A 20,606-nucleotide genomic window follows, 5' to 3' on the forward strand; every position below is an offset into this window, starting at 1 on the left:
GTTGCCTAAGGACATGCCTAAACAGTCTCCTTGGTTGTTTCAAAAGTGTCAATATATTCGGCTTCCATTATAGAATCATCAATGTTCTTGTCGTGATCCATTCCAGCTAACATAACTTACATTTAGACAAAACACAAACCAGACATAGACACATAATCATCCTTGTCTATCCAGAAATTAGGTTAAGAAACTAGTATTAGTGTAACCCTTTACAACCAGTTCCCTATCTTCTCCATACACCAAAAATAAATCTTTGGTCCTCTTTAAGTACTTAAGAATATTCTTGAAAATTATCCAGATACCCTCACCTGGATTAGATTGGTATATGCTCGTCATGCTCAAAGTATACGAAACATTAGGATAAATACATATCATTGTACACTTTATAGATCCAATTGCTAAAGCATATGGAGCTTTCTCAAACGGCCCTTATCATCTAATAATTTAGGGGAAATTATCTTTTGAGATCACTATCCCATGAGACATCGAAACATATCCTTTCTTTATCTCCTGCATGCTAAAATGATACAATATTTTATCAATGTATGTACTCTGACTAGGTCGATTAATCTTTTCAATCTATCTCTACAGATCTTGATCCATAATATATAGGTAGCATCGCCTAAGTCTTTCATCGAGAAACTATTTCTCAAGCAAGTCGTAACATCCTGTAGAGAAGGTATGACATTCCTTATTTGTTATATGTCATCTACATGTAATACTAGGAATATCACATGGCTCCCACTAACCTTCTTGTAAACACATGGTTCAACTTCATTTTGAATAAAACCAAACTCTTTGATCGTTTCATCAAAATGAATATTCATTCTCCTCGAGGCTTGCTTCAATCTATAAATAGATAGAAGTAACTTACAAACTATCTTAGCACATTTTGGATCGTCAAAACCCTCAGGTTGTATCATATATATATATATATATATATATATATATATATATATCCTCTTCAAGGCTCCCATATAAGAAAGCAGTTTTGACATCCATTTGCCAAATCTCATAGTCAAAGTAAGCAACTATTGCTAATAAAATCTTGATGGACTTGACCATAGTAACCGGTGAAAAAGTCTCATCATAGTCTATACCATGATTTTTTTTGAAACTTTTTGCCACTAGTCGCGTCTTATAAGTCTGTACTTTACCATCCATGTTAGTTTTCTTCTTGAAAACCCACTTGCACCCTATAGGTTTTACCCCTTCGAGTGGATCAACTAAAGCCAATACTTTATTTTGATACATGGATTCCATCTCGGATTTTATGGCCTCTAGCCATCTCTCGCAGTCTGAACTGTTCATAGAATTTTGGTAGGTAAGAGGCTTATCATTATCCGTAAGCATCACATCACCATCATGAGTCAAAATAAATACATAATTTCTTCCGGGCTCATGGTGAATCCTACTAGATCTACAAATAATTAGTGTTTCTTGGACATAATTACTTTCAACATTTTGATGTGCATCCTAATCTTATTCCAACTCTGGTTCAATTTTATCATGTGGTTCTCGATCTTCATCAAGATGTATTATCCTACCACTGATTTTCTTAGAAATTAGTTCTCCCTCAAGAAATACAGCAGCCCGAGCAACAAACACTTTGTTCTCGGAAGGATTATAAAAACTATACCCTAGTCTCACTTGGGTATCCCACAAAATAGCATCTATCTAATTTTGGTCCAAGCTTGTCAGAGGCTAAACGTTTTACAAACGCTTCACGTCCCCAAATTTTCATAAATGACATACTATGACATTTATCACTCTATATCTCATATAGAGTATTTTGAACCGCTTTAGTCGGAACTTGGTTAAGTGTATATGTAGTCATTTCTAGAGCATAACCCTAGAAACTGAATGGAAGATCCGCTTGACTCATCATCGATCGCACTATGTCCAACAAGGTTCGATTTCTCCTCTCAGAATCTCTATTCCATTGAGGTGTTCCAGAAAGAGTAAGTTATGATACACTATCACACTCCTTCAAAAAACTCTTAAAATTGAGGTTTAAGTATTCTCCTCCACGATCTGATCGTAAAACTTTTATACTTTTCCCTTGTTTTCTTTTCTACTTTGGCCTTATATTCTTTGAACATTTCAAAAGAATCATATTTGTTCTTCATAAGAACCACATATCCTTATCTACTGAAATCATCAGTAAATGTTATGAAGTAGTATAAGCCACCCCTTTCCATCATACGCATTCAACCACATACATCATTATGTATAAGTCATAATTGTTCGGTGGCCCTTTCACCTGATCAGGTAAAAGAAACTTTAGCCATTTTTCCAATAAAACAAAGCTCGTATCTTCCGTATGATTCAAAATTAAACTTATTCAAGTATCCATCTATATGTAACTCAGAAATGTGTTTCTCATTAATATGGCTTAACGACAATGGTAGAGGTAATGTTTGATTCGAGTCATCTTAGAACATATAAATTGTTAACTAATTATGCAACATTATAAGCCTTATTATTAAAATAGAATAAATAACTATTGTTTATTTAATTAAAATGAAAACCTTTCTTGTCCTGACAAGAAATTGATTTAATGTATCCCCTAAAGGCAGGAATATAATAATAATTTATCAAGTTCTCAATCTCTCCTATATGGGAAAAATTAGGTATCGAGTTCTTTCAACTATAGCAACAACTTTTGTTCCAATTCTAACCCGATACCTAAAACTTGACCATTGTTAGTCTTCTTCTTTAGATCTTCCAAACAAGCTCGACAATTTAACTTTCAATCATCCAGTTATTTCCACAGAAATGACAATCATCTCATTTAGCAACACCACTATCAGGCTTCAAGCCCTTTGGGATTGGACTTTGGTTTGGCATCGAATAAGACCAAATCTTCACCTTGACTGTCCACTTTCCTTTCCCATTTGCATTCCATGTGTACATCATCAATATGGACGTAATTCATGCCTTTACCGTGTTATTTTCAACAGTTCTAAACATGCTTAACAACTCAATGAGTGTTCTGTCTATCTCATTCCTTTTGTTCTTAACAAACTAAGAATAAAAGTTGTTCAAAGATTGTTTGATCAAATCAAGCTGAGTCTCTAGACTATTCTTGAAACCCAAAATATCAAGGTACATATACCTATCATCTTTAGAACATGTGGTCCAACTGGATATCATTCTCCCATTAATGCAAAAGTATGGTGCCTTATTATTGTCAAATCTTTCTGACGAGCCTATCCTTCAAACATCCTTTGAATGAGCTCAATCATATCATAAGCATCATTATGCTCTTGCTGCTTCTAAAGCTCATCACTCATAATTACAAGCATGAGACATGAAACATCAGTTACATAATTAATTTACTTCTGGTAAGCATTTTGTTCAACACATGTTTCATTCTTAGCTAGAATAAATAAGGGAGGGGTTTGAGTGACATCCTTGAACCTGAGGACAATCCTTAAATTCACATGTCAATTGAGGAAATTATTTTATGTCAGCTTGTCCTTCTCCAGGACTATTACATATAGAAGTTATTTGTGTTATTTGTCATTTGATATCTACAATATTAAAATTCATAAAATGACTTAGTCTATAGATGATCATTAAATTATGTTCAAGTGATTATTCATATATATATACACAATATATATCTCCCACTAAATTTATTAAATCAATAGCCCTAACTATTAATTCGGAAAGAATATTTTTTATATCCTTTTTAGTGAGGCAAGATCCATATTTCACCATGCGTTATGTCAGCTTTGGCTTTTCTCCTAAAACATGATTATTTAGGTAGACAACATGTGTCAATTATATAAACTATATAACTCTTAGATAGCTTGGTGGAAAAATATTTGTTCATATTTATCTAATAAATCTCACCAAACTCTATGCCTCTAAGTTCACAATCCTATTGTGGTAACTTAGTTAAGTCAAACCCAATAGTCAAAAGTATCAATATACTTCAACACATCTCCCACGATAGATGTGAGTGTTTCATTTTGGTGAACCCACTCCTTATCGATCTAGGGTTAACACATTAGACTTATTGAAAAGCATCCGATCAACTTAATATTAACTTTAGGGTTTTGTTAATTTTAAAACGATCATGATCCCATCATAAAGAGATTCCCAATTTTTTCTTGAATAAAATACTTCAAATCAATATTCGTCAATGGTTTGATTTCCAGGTAGTGAGGGAGTCACAACGGTCTCGCTTAAAACCCACAACCTTACAAGTTCAAAGAACTCGCTTTTGACAAAATCGCCCCATGTCAGAAATAAAGAAAATTTGTATTTTATTCCGTGTTTCATAAACACGAGAATCTCATTATCGTTTGTTCATTTTAAAATCTTGAGTCGTTATAGATTTTAGCTTGTTTAGCAAGCATGACATAAGTGTCGTATCTGATACATACATCCTTAATCTAATTAAGCATGCATCTTTATAAACTACTCTACACATACATTCATCATATGCGCATATATATGTAAAGTGCAATATATAAACATGGTTGGTTATGGCTTTATCCTATGTGATCTTCATCAAGCTAATGACAAAGATCTAGGTCAATCTAAGGTGAAAAATATATACAAGTTAACTATGACATGTCTTCATTCTTGTATTTCTTCCTTGGATGGCCTCCATGTGGGATTACCCTTGATCTTCAAATCTTCATGTATTCATGTACATTACAAGAATTAAATACAAAAACTAATATAATAAACTTACAAGAAGAACTCGAGTTACATTCGAGATTTAAAAATTACAAGATTAAACGACATGCAAGCCATATTTAAAAAAACCAAAACCATTAACCTAAGATCATAAGCCATAATCATCCACCATGCTCAATTAACACATAATAATATGTTAAAACACATTATATGATCTTAACATATCATACCCATCATGATCTAATCATAAAACCAAAATATGGAAAAAATCAGAAAAATCTGAATCAAATTCTAAAAACATTCAATCGCTGATTATAGGGTCTTAATGACATCAAATGCCTTACAGGTCAGTTGATGATAGATTTAGCTATCTGTTTCGTTCAGACGCTCGATTCCATATGAAATAGCGTATTCGTTTGCCAAAATCGAACACCAAACCCAGATTTCAGCAAATCCGCTGCATTTGATTCAGAATCGTATCAAATACGATTCCTATAATAAGAACAAACACAAAACATATATATATATATATATCAGTATATATACAGATTATATAATTATCATATGATTATAAAACTCTCATGAATATCATATATTCAAAACATATACAAACATATGCATATATAAACATAACAACATGTAAAACATACAAAATCGCATACATAACAGTCATGGAATATTGTATACATGTTATCATCTTAAAACCAGTAAACACATAATCGAATTAAACACTTTTCGCAAGTAGCTCTGATGCCATTGTAGGGTTTCGAGCACATAAATGCAACATAAATAGTAATTAAAAATGTGAAAAATCAGAATTTTCGAAACCCACCACAGGATTTATGCCAAAATAGATATTTAATTCGTAGATCAGATTGTTTACCATAAGAAGCTTTACAAATTGGTTGACTAATGGATATCCAAAGCTTGTTCAATCGCTACGCATCCCGCTCTCACGATCTACGCTCTATCGGTATCCACACGAATGCTTGAACGCAAGGATTGAATGTGTACTAGCACAAACTTGTTTCTTCTTGCTCTCTCCATCTTCTCCCTTAGTGGCTAAGGTTTTAGTAAAAGTCTTGCATCCAAAATCAGTCACACAAGAGATATTATATAGAGAGTATAATAAGAATTATAACTCTTAACTAATTAGGAGTTATTATTAATTTGAAATTCATATTTGTATAATAATTAAGTCACACTTAATTATTTAACAAATAAATTTCATAATTAATATTAGTAAATTCGAATATCAATATTTATTTAATTAATTAAGTCATACTTAATTAATATTATAAATAATTTGAATTACTTTAATATAATTTAAATTAAATAATCCTTCAAGCATTCTTAGTGTGTGACCCTATAAGTTATTATTACGTTGGCAATGAATTTTAAATCTAATTTAAAATCGTAAACAATGAGAGGCATCTAGTAATACATCATTGCTACCCAAGTAATAATAATTGAATCGGTGATCGATTAAACCTTTCGTGAATAATGTGCAATGTAATATAATCACTTTAACCACATATTATAGATTAAACTAGAGGCATGTAATGTGTTATCCCCATCAATGTTTAATCCAGGTTTCCTTGATCAATGAGTAGACTATCATATCGAATCAATATTTGAGCGTGGCCACGCATTTCATAGTCTAGCTCACACAAGAGGCCAATAATATCACTTCTAAAATAGGAGGGTTAAATCTCATCTAGATCTCATATTTCTCATACGATTAATAATATACCCAATGTTCACTTTTATCATTACCCGGTCAAGGACAACTTTTAATGGAATCAATGTATATTAATTATCGTATAGAAATAAAATGACTTCAGGTCTAAAGACCATTACATCATTATCACTGTGAGAATTATTTATGATACAACAGTCATGTAGATTCTCACATTGGGTCTGTCCAGCACCATGTACATATACATCTGCCTGTGTTTTTGACTTTAGTATCATCATACTTATGATCAATGAGATATGATCATCTATCAATAAACACACCAGTCTTATAGCATTATTATTGTCCCTTAATAATAATACTTGACTAGGGACCTTTAGAAATATTGATATTATTCTCATAATCTCATTTCTAAATCACGTACTTAGAGATATAGAATTGCATATCATATTCCAAGGACATTTATTAATCTAACATTTATATCACAGTAAATTAAGAATTAATAAATTATAAAGGGAATAATCGATAGAACATCAAAATTTATAATCCCTAATGTCTTAAACTAAAACATCGTAGTGTTGTCTCTAGGGCACAAACATTAACAAAAGGTTCCAGAAGAGGACACGCCCAGGTATCTAGGGACGAATGTTTGATCATCTGGAATAGTCTTCTAGCGCTTAGAGGGCACGTCCTCCTTGTCTGGGATGTTCACCACGGTGGCATTAATGATTTTTGGTGGAGGAGAAGGCACCACAGTTGCTGGAGGATCCTTGGCTTTTGGGTTAGTTTTTGCAACAGTAGGCTTACTCCTCCCAGCTTTCAGCTTTCTGGATGCACCAATAGTAAACCCCTTGGGAAGAGAAGTCATTACTGTAGAATAGCAGGGTAAACGTTAGTCCTGGGCACGCCCAGATAGGAGGACGTGCCCTCACGGAAACATACTTATGGTAATATTAAAAGCGGCATACATGCATATTATGACTTGGTGAAAACAGGAAGCATTAACAAGTATAGAAAACTGGACGCGCCCTGGGCGCCATGACCCGTCACATTTGAATTATAGAGGCATATACATTTATTAGACGAAATAAGAGCTACATGTACAGACATGACGCGCCATCAGTGTCATGATGCGTCCTAAATATGTGTTTAAAGGGAAATTTTGGCAACAATTATGCCCATAAGGATATGTATATATATGTGTGTGACGCATCCTAAAGGTGATAATTCTCACCTTGTTCTAGGTCTACTTGTCCGCTAATGTCAAGTTGAACTAGCTCCGTAGCATCAAGTCCCCTAGCTTTTTCAGAAGCTGTGAGGACGGGCTTCCCATTGTAAAACTCACGGAACTTACAGATGAAACCAACTCTCGTTAATAAGGCCCCAACCTTTTTCAGATTGGCTTCTGTGATCATTTTCTTAAGATTGAAATGTACTTCAACATATTTCAATACTTTTTCTGCTCTCTTTTTCCTCTTTCCAGTTAGCTCTTTTTGAGTTCTCTTGTCTAAGAAGGAAAAACGAAGATTATTAGAAAGGGAAAGAAAAGATTTGGTGGAAAAAAGATGCGTCCACATTACTAAGACGCGCACATGGGGCGTCACTTACTTGGCTCTAAGTTGAAACGAACGCGAGCCCTCTTGACATCGTAAATGTAAACAATGGCTCTTTCCAGTCTCTCTCTTGGCTCACTTTGCCTTCATTGAATCCTTTGTTGTTCAGCCACTTGTTGACAACAAGGAAATGGTAACCCGAGATAGATTTCTTGATGCTAAAAAAATAGATGAACTCCTTCATGGAGGGCGTGCCCAACTCCAAGTTGTGGTACATAATATATAAGGCCCACGCTAGTTTGTATGAATTTAGAGAAAGTTGAACGGGGGGCACATCATACCATTTCAAGATCTTTTTAATGTATGGGTGCAAGGGCGCGCCCACACCAAGAGAAATGAGCTTTGGAGTAAGCACTATTCTAGGGATCCTTAGATTTCCCATATTAAAGAGGTGAGGCCTCATCCTGCGAAGAGGATGCGCCCATATCCCTTCCATGTCGTAGTACATCATGTTCCACGCAATCTCTAGGTTTGTTGCTATAGAATTCATGCCAACACAATCTAACTTGTTCTCTTTCTTTCTCCAAACATTCTTTTCTGCCTCGGGGAGATTTTCAAGCTCTTTCCAATAATAATCAAGCTCCAAGTCAGCTGGCTCCCAATGTTCGAGTGGAGAATCAGATTTTTAGGGAGAGATAGGGTATTTTTGAGGCTCGAGAGCTCTCTTCTCAAACTCACTTTCACTGTGAGGAGAGGGCGCGTACTGAACAGGAGACGCGTCTTGAGCAGATGGGGACGCGTCCTCATCCGGAAACGATTTTATGTTGTTGAGATTTACTGGATGATGGGATGATTTCATCATCAGTCCAATCTTCAGTTACCAAGCTGCGTGCAGTCTGGGAAGTTCTCTTGCGTTTTAACTTCTTCTTTCCAACCCTTGCACTGAGGGGAATGTTGTACATGGATTCAGAGCTTGAATTTGACATGATTGAAGTTTTTGATTTGAGAGATTCTAAAGCACGAGTTTCTGCTTCAAGGAAAGAGTATGTCCTATGATACACAGGTAATTCGGGACTAAAAGGTAAGGGGGTGGAGAATCAAGCCCAAGGCGTGTATTGAAAGCCTTGAATGGATGAAATGGAGAGGATTAAGACGCGTCCTCCAGCTGAAACAAGAAGGAAAAAGATTTTGAGGACGCGTCCATGAATTAAATAAAAGAAAAGAAGACAGTAGAAATACGTCAAAAGAAAGATACACATAGGCATAAGGAAAAGAAGAAAGAAAGCACAAAGATGGGATTTTGTGCGAGGACGCGTCCTAGAGAATCTATCGCAAGAAATCGGCTAAATGTTTAGAAAAATATGGCATATGACGCGTCCTAGTTTGATAGCGCGTCTAATCTATTCATGTTGAAACAAATTAGTTTATGTTAGTTAAATTGTGCAATAAAAATATAACGCGCCCTGTAAGGTAGACGTGTCCACAAGGATTGAAACACAGAAGAAGTCTAATCGATCATGGTCGATTTGGGGAAAATTTGTTTGAACCCTAAAAACATTTACTTGGGAATCAAAAGAGCAAAAGATGGAACTTTTACAGATACATACACATATGCATATAAAAAATGAAGAACAATCCATGGGGAAATGAAGTATACGAACGGGTTTTTTCTGGCATGTTATGGTCAATTTATTTGATAAAATGAAGAAATAAAAGAAGATTTACATACCTTGAAACTTGGGGATTCGATTTACTGTAAAAACTTGATAAATGGTCGGTTGACCGGATTTTTGAGCAAACTTCTTTGTAGCAGCGGAGATGGTGGGGTAAAGTGGTTGCTGATGATAAGGGGGTATTTATAGGAGTGAATGGTGATGGCGTATGTGATAGTTGTCATGAGCTATAGAATGGTTTATTTTTGGAGAATGCACGTACAGAGGTACAACGCGTCCGTGACGGAGGACGTGCCCTGAGGGTTAAAGGAAGGAAGGTCCAAATTTTTTCTTGTGATTTTAAGAGTTAAAATTCCAATTTTGTTTTTAACTGCATATGGAATTTGGGGGTAGTTGTTATAGCCAAAAATTTGGCATCTGATCATCTCGGGTCAAATATGGGTCAATTGAAATTGAATTAGGGCATAAAAGATGAGTAATTAGGTTTTAGGCTGCACTGAATAAGGAGAGGACGCACCCTCAACACATAAGACGCGTCTATGATTAAGTAGACCGTGATTTGGGGTATTTTGGGATCAAGGATTGCCATAGTGAAAGATAAGGAGGAAATCTCAAAGGGTTGAGGACGCGCCTAGGGTGCAAGACGCGCCTTGAGTTGGTAGAATTGGCAAGATAGATGGTATAAGTAGTAAGGTTGCAATGCAAGAAATATGTGCATTCCACGAGAAGAGGACGCGTCCTGTCCTTGGGAGATGCATGCTCTTGGATGGTTGGACTTGTCCTCACCTAGGACAAGGCAAACAGGGATATCTTGAGGCAAGGCAAGCATGGAAAGAAGAATATAGATTGTTTTTACTAACGTATTTATTGCAGGTACTCTTTGAAGAATTCCCTTCTTGAGACGGTCAAGGAGGGGGATGTCCGTGAAAAACTTGAAGGCCTCTAGGGGTATGCCTGATGACTGAAGGCCTCCTTATGTATTCAACGGGTGTCTTCGTTGGGGATGCTGGGTTGATATTGGTGTGTGCTTTGGGAGCTCTGTTCTTGTATTCAACGGGTGTCCTCGCTGGAGAACTTTGGAGTCATCCTGCACTTTACACCCAAAAGCTTGGGATCACCTGTCTTGCTATCTGGTGGGTTATCCTCATTCGGGGGACAGGGACGCGTCCGGCATTTTGGGTGAACCGTGGCTATACCTGCGTCCGTAGATCAAGGGAGATAGCTGTAGCGGAGTGTTATCCTTGCGCAGGGAGATGCATTATCCGTGAAGTCCTACGATTACGGACGAGTCTTGGGCCTTCGCGGTTGGGCCTCATAGTTGGACATTCCTAAAACTAGCGGAAGATGGATTCTGGAAGGATTTCTACCGGGCCTAGGAATGAGAAGTCTAAACCCATTAGATTTCTTGTTCCCTATTAAGAACTACGTCAGGTTTGATCCCTATATAAAGGGTACGTAGGCACATCGAGAGAGGTAAGAAATTGAGAGCTGAAAAGGAGCCACCACTTACCCTAATCAATCTCAGCCACTGGTCAACATGCAACCACCACACACCGCTTGATTTTCCGGCGAAGAACCACCGTCATAGATCTTAATTCTGGCGAGAAAACTCAAATTTTATTGTTACCAGATTCCCCCGTCAACATAAATCAAATAAAATAACTATAAAATGAAAAATAAATAGTCAATACATTTCTACAAAACTGAATATATTATCTAAAAGTACTATAATTCTAATTTTTTTTCCCATTTGATTGTAAAAGTATTCGAAAAAAATGTATTATACTTTTACTATACATTTATTATGATTTGAATTGTAATGATATTATCATTTATCAAGGTCTTTGAGAAGGCAGAACAAGGTCTCCAATGGCGAGCACAGTCAACCATGATACTTTGTTCATCGACGCAGCGGCGCTCCGATCAATCCTAAGCTACAAAACCCTGATGAACCACTTGGAAAGCACCCTTCCCACCGCCTCTTCCGCCGTGGAATCTCCAATTCGTCACTCTCATCAAACATCCCCTTCCTCATCTCTCCTCCTCATGCCTTCCTTTTCTGTCTCCTCCTCTCTCCCTTACATTGGCGTTAAGCTTGTCACTTTTCATCCTTGTAATTCCTCCATATATCTCCCCGTAATTCACGCTAACTATACTTTGTTTAGTTCTGTAACTGGCCAGACACTGGCTTCTATTGATGGTTCCGAAATGACTCTTTATCGAACTGCCTGTATTTCGGGCTTAGCTTCTCGGCATTTATCGAGACAGGAATCCAGAATTTTGGTTATGGTTGGGGCTGGTGCGATGGCTCCTCATTTGATTAGAGCTCATTTGAGTGCTAGGCCGAGTTTGAATAAGGTGATTATTTGGAATAGAAGGAATGAGAAGGCGGTGGCATTGGTGGAAATGATGGAAGGAGAGTTTCAAGGGGTGAGTTTCGAGAGTAATGGGTGTTTGGATGAGGTTGTGAGACTCGGGGATGTTGTGAGCTGTGCCACCAATTCAGAGGTGGCGTTGGTGATGGGGAAGGAGTTGAAGAGTGGAGCTCATTTGGATTTGGTTGGATCGTTTAAGCATTCGATGAAGGAGTGTGATGATGAGGCTATAAGGCGTGGGAGAGTGTTTATTGATAATGAGGCAGCATTGATCGAGTCTGGAGAATTGTTGGGTGCTATTGAGAGAGGAGTGATTTGCAGGGATCACATTGTGGGCAATTTGGTGGAGTTGATCAGAGGAGATAAGGTTGGGAGGAAGGACTCGTCCCAGATTACCATTTTCAAGTCTGTTGGTTCGGCTCTTGTGGATCTTCTATGCGCTCAGTTGGTGTATGAGACTTACAAAAATGCTCCACCTTCATCAATATAATCATTTCTTCCGACCATCTAAAGTGTACACGCCTCCTATGTTTTTGGAGTTTTTAATAAATCATGAACCATGTGAACTTTTAGGTTTCCATCAGGAGATGAAGAATAGTTTATGGAAGTATTCAAGTTTCTTTCGTTCCACTTTCTTTATTCCTACTTGGTTCTCTTTAATGGTCTTCCACTAAACTACTTGGCTCAAAGCACAAGGTAGAAGGTATGCATATTGTGACATTTAGTAGTTTTGAACTCTATTCATTTTAGATTTCAAAGGATGGATAATAATTTATGGATTTTAAAAAAAATTCGTTGATTTTACATGTTCGTGAATTTTGATGTAGTTGATAAAAAAAATCCGACAGAATCTTGCTGATTTTGTGAAATTTTTCAGAAATTCTTCAAAATTTCATGTATTTTAAAGAAATGAACTACCAAATCCATTAAAATTTTCAAATAAAATAAAATCCACTGACTTTTGAAAGTCATCAGATTTCGATGGATTTTTAAAAATTTAAATTGAATACCGCCAAATTTCAGTAGACTTTTTAAAATTTAAATTGAATACATTCAGATTTTAAAAAACTTTATCTAATCTCTAATAAATACCATCAGATTTTGAAGGATTTTTTAAAATCCAAATTAAATACCTCTTGATTTGAAGAATCCAAAAAAATCTTTTAAAATCTTGATTGAATACACCCCTCTAAAATCATGTGTTAAGGGATCCATATCTCTGCTATAGAGTTCCGAAAACCTGATTATGCTTTGTGCAATCGCCAAGATTAATTACATCATGTAAACAAAATAAACTGGGGATTGGTGTGGTCTTTATCTAGGCATATAAAAGGCCTATGTTAATTACATGTCAATCCTTTTCTGCCAAGATACTGGTAAGCTGAGGGAATTTAAAGATGTACATGAAGCAATTATATATAGAGAGGGATAAATCAAAGTTTATAGATTTAAGAAGGCACAAACTATGAGTGATCAAGAATCAATTCTGCTTTTCCATAATCTTGATTGATTTTAAATGAAATGTTACGATGTTATGAACCTTAAGTTGATCCATTCTCAAAGCAAAAAAAAACAGAAAACTGATTATTCTAATTCTAGAATGTGCATAATAATGGTAATTATATAGTCAAAAATAAAACCCAACTACTTGGCAAAAAAAACCCCAATTACAACTTTCTTATATCTGATGGTCACAATCAGCCAAACAAAATGCATGAATGATTAATTTTACCGTAGTTAAGATTAGTACAGTAATATATAAGCTAAAATTGAGCAAGTTTGACTAGTCTTGATACATGCTATATACAGTTCTTTGCCCAAGGTTGGGTAACTTAGCAAGGTGACCTATATTTTCTCTCATTTTGATCATCATAATTCGGACTGGTGAGTTTCTTTCTTCTTTTGCTGCTTACCTTGGATCCTTGGAAACAGCAGATCATTCAGTTGTCTCTCAGCACTATATTCTGAAGCGGCCTGCAATGCAGTATAGTTAAAAGAATAAAATTATTAGCAACAGGAAAAAAATTTAATGACACTTATACTGAAATAGAAGAGGTACACTAGTGGTGGCATAAGAAACCACAGTTTTATGTTATCATTCACCTTTAGTTGCAATTATTATACATTAATAGTTTCCTAACAATAGCTGTGCTCATCATAGTTTCACAATTTTGTGCCACAATACATAGGTCTGTTATTTTACTGCAGACCAGGAATTCAACTAAACTTACTGATCTGTAATATGGGATAAGTCGTTCCATATACTTAGCTGACCAATTTATAAACCCGTCAATTTTTTAAAACAATTTAGGCCATAGTATAATCAATACCCGTTTTTTGAATGCAAAGCGCAGTGTTTGAACTTGTATTCCGGAGCAAACTCTCAAGTCAAAGCCAAGGCTGTCTATACCTATAAGAGCCACCTCCTGCCATTGTTGAACAATTATTTCTTTAGAACAATTCAATTACAGACCTTCCACCATTTTAATAAATCTGAGGAACAATATTTACTCGTATCTTCATATAATCTCCAACAATAAAGATGATGGATATAAATATCATGTAATATTGAAAATTATGCATAATCTGGCTGTAACCAGAACTTGTTCAAACTCTTTCACCAAGAAACAGCCACATTACCTCTGCCTGAATACCCTTGCATCTCCAGCAGAATGACTTGAGAGCATGCGTGGTCTTTTCTTCACCAGCTTTAAGACGGGATATGATTTTGGCAGCCGAGTGTGCAATGGCATCAGGTTTAGCTCTCCTAAAGTCATCTACTTCAACGAAAGTCTGTCGATCATTTAGACAAGAAAATGTTATCACAACCTTTTTATTTATTTTTTTAGGAGTATAACTAAAGACCACTTTTTCACTTTCGCACACAAGTAAATAATTAAACTTATGGCAGAAGTATACCAAGTAAATTATGTCAAATGTTGTCAGACATCTAAAGGAACCACCCAAGTGTAGCAGTTAAGGAACAAATCATGATATAATAGAAAGATGCAGCAGCATCGATAAATTAGATGCAAGTACGCAACTATCGCACATTCATTCCATGTAACATTTTCGGCAAAACTTCCCAATATACACACCATGACAGGTTAAGAAAAATATTTGATATTGTACAGTCTGACAGATACGTATAACAAAAATGCCATAAACATCTTAAATTAATTATTAAATGGTTCTATTGTGGATATCATTGGCCAAAAGAAAAAGATAATTCAGTATGCCCAGCTTGTTTTACTTGTGGATTTTTTGTTTAGCCTATAAGGGATCGCATTAGATGAAAATAAAAGACATTCTAAAGGATTTTAATTTCAAAACAAGTGGTAAGATGATTTATATGGACTGAGGTCTGAGAGTGTACCTGCTGTCCATGTGCTGATATTAACTGAATTTTGACCATCTCTAGCTTGTAGAATGAAGTCCCGCTTTCCAAGCTTTCACCCTTGTCCAATTCTTCTGGCCAATCTGGTTTATCTTGAGATGGCTCTAGACTATGACTATGACCATTAATAATGTCATGTTCTTCTTGATTGTCTTCTGCAACTTTGCCAACTTGATTTTCTCCATCTTCGCTTGATTTACGGTCAGACTTATTCTTGTAAATGACAGAGTGTTCTTCAAGAAAGGAAGGTCTTAGGATTCCTTGAATTGCTATACCAGCAGGTGGCTGATCCATATAATCAACAGGGTTATCTCCTACAAACTGAAGGACAAGAACAAGTTAAGCCGAGGAAATGAAAAATAAAGGAAATTCAAGATGAGATGCATGATGATTATAGAATGTTCTGCTACTGCTAAATCCAAGATATAAAGAAACACCACAGAAATAAAATTCAGATTATTAATTCAGATATTTACACTATAGTACTCCCAAGTGTAATTCCAAATTTGCCGAATAGCATATTTTCAGCAAATACTAAATGTCAACTCAGGTAGTTCTTTGAGTAACTTCAAACAGTTCAATAATCCGAAAATAATAATTTGATCAGCTAATCCACATCACTTATAGTTTTCCAAGCAAAGCAACTAAGTCACCTCAGCCAGTTTTTTCGCAAAATATAATGGATGAGAGGCGCGCATGGTCTCCAGTTTTGCCCAGTCCCCTGGTGATTCATCAGAATCCTCCCCATCATCCTCATCGTCAAGAACTGCAACCCACTCCTACAAAGATAAACATGAATGATGAAGAGGCTACATTACATATCGTTTCTGATGTTTTAAACAATTAAAGTAAAATGTTGTCACCTCTTCATAGTTGTCATCTTCTTCATTTTCATCATCATCCTCATCATTATCCTCATCATCTTCGCCATCACTACTGTCACCATCAACATCCGAAATGCCAAAATCATCATCTGACTGATTCAGTAATTCCATCTCACTAAGCATTTCTCTAGTATCTAAACCTATTATAACTTGCTGCAATGCATAAAAACCTATAATAAGCCCTGGGATGTTGCTATAGAACATAAAAGATATCTAAAAGAATTTTTTCTCCATACTTAAAGTGTAGTGAGCAGAAAGAGAATGTAACTCCTGTTCTTCAGAAACTTTTGTGGAATACTATGATAACCCATAGCTAGCTTAATACAAAGATGCACTAGTAAATACATGAAATAGTGTAAACTTAGGTATTGTAAGAATACTAAGTTATTTGTAGATAAATGCAAGTATCATACCACAAGGGTATCCTCGGCAGTAAGAGTTTGCAGAATGTCTTCATCGTTCTTGACCTGAAAGTAAATGTCTGATTGAAAGACAAAGGGCACATCTTTTAATACAATTACATAATACCAAAACCCAGGGCACCAACAGCAATGCAATAATATCAATGAACTTACTTCCATTTTCATCGGTTACATAAGGAATATCAGGCCAGAAAATGTTCTCGTGAACCTCATCACTTAGCAGACCAGAAAACATTAGCAATGCCTTGCTGTTTACCTGAAAAAATATTATTGCGAGTGATGTTACTTGGGCTAAATTGCAGGATCAACACTTAAAGCTGTAAAATAAACATATTACAGAATTCCCATGGTCCAACTGAAAGATATTAAAGCATCACGGTGAAGAGGATTTTGTAGGTCAGATTATGCCAGAACATCATTTAACAAATAAAAAAAATCTCATTAAAGATGATCAGAGCTCAACATGCTTGGAGAGCATTTAAAAAGGCAAGAGAAGTGGTAATCTTTCTAATGTTAAGTCGAGTATATCCATCATTCTGACTAAAACCAAGGTCTCAGATGATCTACTTTTAAAAGTCAGTAATTCATCTTCTTGAATGGCACTTAATGTTTTCGATTGTGCTTATCCATATATTACTTCACATGACTATATATCCACTTAACATTATTAGCAGCATCATCATAGCTTTAAATTATAGCATACAAAAATTCATATACATCTATAAGCTAAAAATGTAGAACCTCGATAATAGTTCTACAAGTTTCTTCAGGCGTGAGTCTGGCGTCACCAATCTCAATAACTTCAGCTTCTCCTATATCTTCGGACGGATGATACCTCTGCGGTTTAGCATTCTGCTTCAACGGACCGCCTACTTGATCCTCGGAAGAAGCTCTAACTCTTCCTCTCATACCATTGTTCCTTTTGGCGCAACAGTTCTTACTTAACAACCCAAACTTATTCCTGTGATCCATTCTTCAATTAATCTAACAAATTCGTTACTCCTAAAACACAATCAAATTCAATACTTTTTTCTGTTTGCTTGTATATTATAAATTAAATGAATAAATAAATATGCACCAGAATGTAAATTGTAACACGATTCGTGCAATTACCTGATGAAGAAATTGGCGGAGTGAGAGAGACGGCGAGAGCTAAATTCGAAGCCACCGGCGATTAATCGGACGGCGGTCGGAGACTCTAACATCAGCATTTCAGGATGACGTGTTGGTTAAGGAGATTGTATTCAATCTGACTGGGTGAGCTTACTCTCTCTTCTGTAAACTTTATTGTCTTCTTCTATCCTTTTTATCTTCAATTCTATTATCCTCCAAACGCGGTCTTAAACTTTAGAATTTCTTTTTGAATATCCTATTTACTTCAAATGTCCGATTTACCCCGGGAATTATATTGGGTTTTGTTTCTTGCCCAGCTAGAGGAATAAAGCTTATGACAATATTTCCCGCACTGCCGTTAAACCTTGGTCTGTTAATAATCGATAAAATAATAATCTCGCTAAAATAATAATTTTTTCCGGTCGTTACTTTAAAGAGACTTAAATGTATTTCTTTTCTTGTTCATCTATACTAAATTATAATAATTGAAATTGGATATAATTTAATTTAACAGTTATTTCCTTATTTTAGTTATTAAAAATAAAAAAAATAGTGTTATACACCTACTAAACTACTCCTTCTATCCCTCCTATTTGTTAACATTTGGGTTGAGCACTGAGGTTAGGAAAAATGATAAAGTAATGAAAGAAAGTTAAAAAGTGAGAAAAATGATGGGACCAATCAATATATGTATAACGGGGTTATAGTGGGATATATAGTGAATGTAATTATTTTTTAAATTATAAAAACTATACTACTTTTGGAAAGTTTTAAAATGTAAAAAATTGGATGGTGTGGAATAAAAACTAAGGCGTGCTAGTAATTAATTCTAGGGTTTGTGAGTTTCGAGTTTTAATGGTTATTTTCTCGGTGGGGACTATCTGTCCTTGCAGCATATCTACGTATCTCTGTATTGTAGAGAATCAAGCCAAAACGTAGTTCTACGTTGAGGGGTAGAGCCCTTTATATAGAGATGAATCTAGGGTTAGACTTGTGTTGGGAGACTTGATGGACAAGTCTCCTACTTAGATGGTAATTAGGACTCATGTATATGAAGGAATTCCAGATCCTTCCTTGTAGGAATTTGTGTCCGCTTTGTACACATATCTCTGCTCTTCTAGCCGTATTGAGCCTAGTCCGTGAACATCTTATGTTCGTAGACCTTGACGACCTCTGCTAGTGGGTTTTGACCATTTGGGTCGTATCTAGTCTGTTACGAGCCTAGACCAGTCTGGTCTGTATTGGGCTTTGGACAAGAATTCCCCACATAATTAATGTGGCATTTAATGTGTTTTTAAAATGTATTTTCTATCCATATCATTTGCCCCCAACTTCCGGGAAAACTACCTGAGCTTCCATGGAAGTTACAATAGTCTATTTGCGAATCGGGGTACTTTCGGCCTTTCTCGGGTATCGACCCTTCATGGGTATCGTTCCTTCATGGATATCGTCATTTTATCGTAAAGTGTGGAGCGACCTACACAATTACAACGACTTATATAGTGCGAGTATACACACTTAAGGCCTTTGCACAAGCTAATTGAATGGTGTTCGACACTAAACGGTCCTAATCGGGACTAAAAAGCGAGCGTTTATCGCCCTTTAACCTTCGTCAAGGTTAATTATAGGGTGAAAGCTGCTATCAGGCCCTAATCGGGGATAATCGCCCCTAAATGGGGCTATTTTGTAATGAATGAGAAATTTTGACTGTTTTATATCATAATAAAGGTGTATTATGTGTTTTATTATATCATTAAATGTGTTTGGTCATAAAGTATTAGTTGTTATGTGTTGTATGTGTTTCGTGTAGTTTGAGATATTTTTCGGGTATTTATCGGGAATTTTATTGCAAGTTAAATGCTTTATATCAAAAGTTATAAGGCCCAAATTTCGTTTCAATAGCTGATATTTCATATAAAATAATTAGCCTTATTTTGCCTGGTATGGCTTATACCATATCGATATTCTAAACATCCAGTTCATTTAGAAATTTTCTCGTTTCGCGAAAAATGACTTTACCAGGCCCCTTCGGGTGCTAAAAACCCCACAAAAATCATATTTTTATTTTTATAGAGTCATGTGACTTTCAAATATTTCATTTTTTTACATTTTTGAATTATTCATAATTATGGGGAAATTTTGGCATATATTTTATATTTATTTGATATTAAAAATTTAAAAATTATTCCCTATAAATTATTAATTAAGGGCCAAATCATTTTATTAAGAGATATATTTAAGGCCTTAATTTTTATTAGGGGTATTATTTTATAATTATAAATAGCCTAATTTTTATTAATTAATTATATAAAATTTCATAAAAATTAGCAAAAATCCCCAAATTTTCTGAAATTAGGGTTCTTGAGGTCTGGGAATCAATCTGTGATTTTGAACGTTCCTGGAATCCAAATCATATCATGTAAGTACTCAAATTGAAGGATTTTAACTACTCTATCTGATTATGTGATCAATTTCATGTTTTGATTCACGAATTTTTTATTCCTAATTTTAGGGTTCATGTCTGAATTAGGGCTTTTTGATTATAGGGTTATTTGAGTGATTTGATTGTTGGTTTAACTTTGTATGATTATTTACAGTTGATTTAAGGTATCAATTTCATCAAACGGTTGCTTGAAGTGTTAGTTCATACTTTTAGGGTTCATGTGTTTAGTTGTATAATCGTTTTTGAAATTTTAAGAATATGAGATATGTTTAAGCATGGGGGAAAGATTATATATGTTATTACCTTCATTTTGATATATTAACCTCATGATTTCATATACAAATCTGTAAGATAGCTTTTTGGCCGGAAAATTAGTTGATTTTGATCGGAAAAC

The 20,606-nt window shown here is 35.4% G+C and overlaps 2 protein-coding genes across 3 annotated transcripts; one reads left to right on the forward strand and one right to left on the reverse strand.

The window, feature by feature from the left end:
- Positions 1-11,338: 11,338 nt before the first annotated feature.
- LOC141713011 (protein SAR DEFICIENT 4) lies at positions 11,339-12,583 on the forward strand. Its single transcript, XM_074516197.1, has one exon. The coding sequence runs from the start codon at positions 11,448-11,450 to the stop codon at positions 12,441-12,443; it is 996 nt and encodes a 331-aa protein (XP_074372298.1). The 5' UTR covers positions 11,339-11,447; the 3' UTR covers positions 12,444-12,583.
- A 1,018-nt stretch (positions 12,584-13,601) lies between these two features.
- On the reverse strand, positions 13,602-17,979 carry LOC141713012 (uncharacterized protein At3g49140-like). Of its 2 annotated transcripts, none has more exons than XM_074516198.1 (10): positions 17,770-17,979; positions 17,398-17,617; positions 16,810-16,912; positions 16,648-16,715; positions 16,214-16,387; positions 16,004-16,129; positions 15,330-15,671; positions 14,594-14,746; positions 14,284-14,379; positions 13,602-13,927 (listed from the first exon to the last, which is right to left on the reverse strand). In XM_074516198.1, the coding sequence occupies exons 1-10, from the start codon at positions 17,865-17,867 to the stop codon at positions 13,823-13,825; spliced, it is 1,485 nt and encodes a 494-aa protein (XP_074372299.1). In that variant the 5' UTR covers positions 17,868-17,979; the 3' UTR covers positions 13,602-13,822. The 2 variants fall into 2 exon arrangements, with proteins under 2 accessions (XP_074372299.1, XP_074372300.1); XM_074516199.1 differs by having other exon boundaries at positions 17,398-17,658; positions 17,770-17,916.
- Between the last annotated feature and the right edge of the window lie 2,627 nt (positions 17,980-20,606).

The sequence above is a fragment of the Apium graveolens genome, chromosome 3, assembly GCF_009905375.1.
Source record: "Apium graveolens cultivar Ventura chromosome 3, ASM990537v1, whole genome shotgun sequence".
Lineage (NCBI taxonomy): Eukaryota > Viridiplantae > Streptophyta > Magnoliopsida > Apiales > Apiaceae > Apium > Apium graveolens.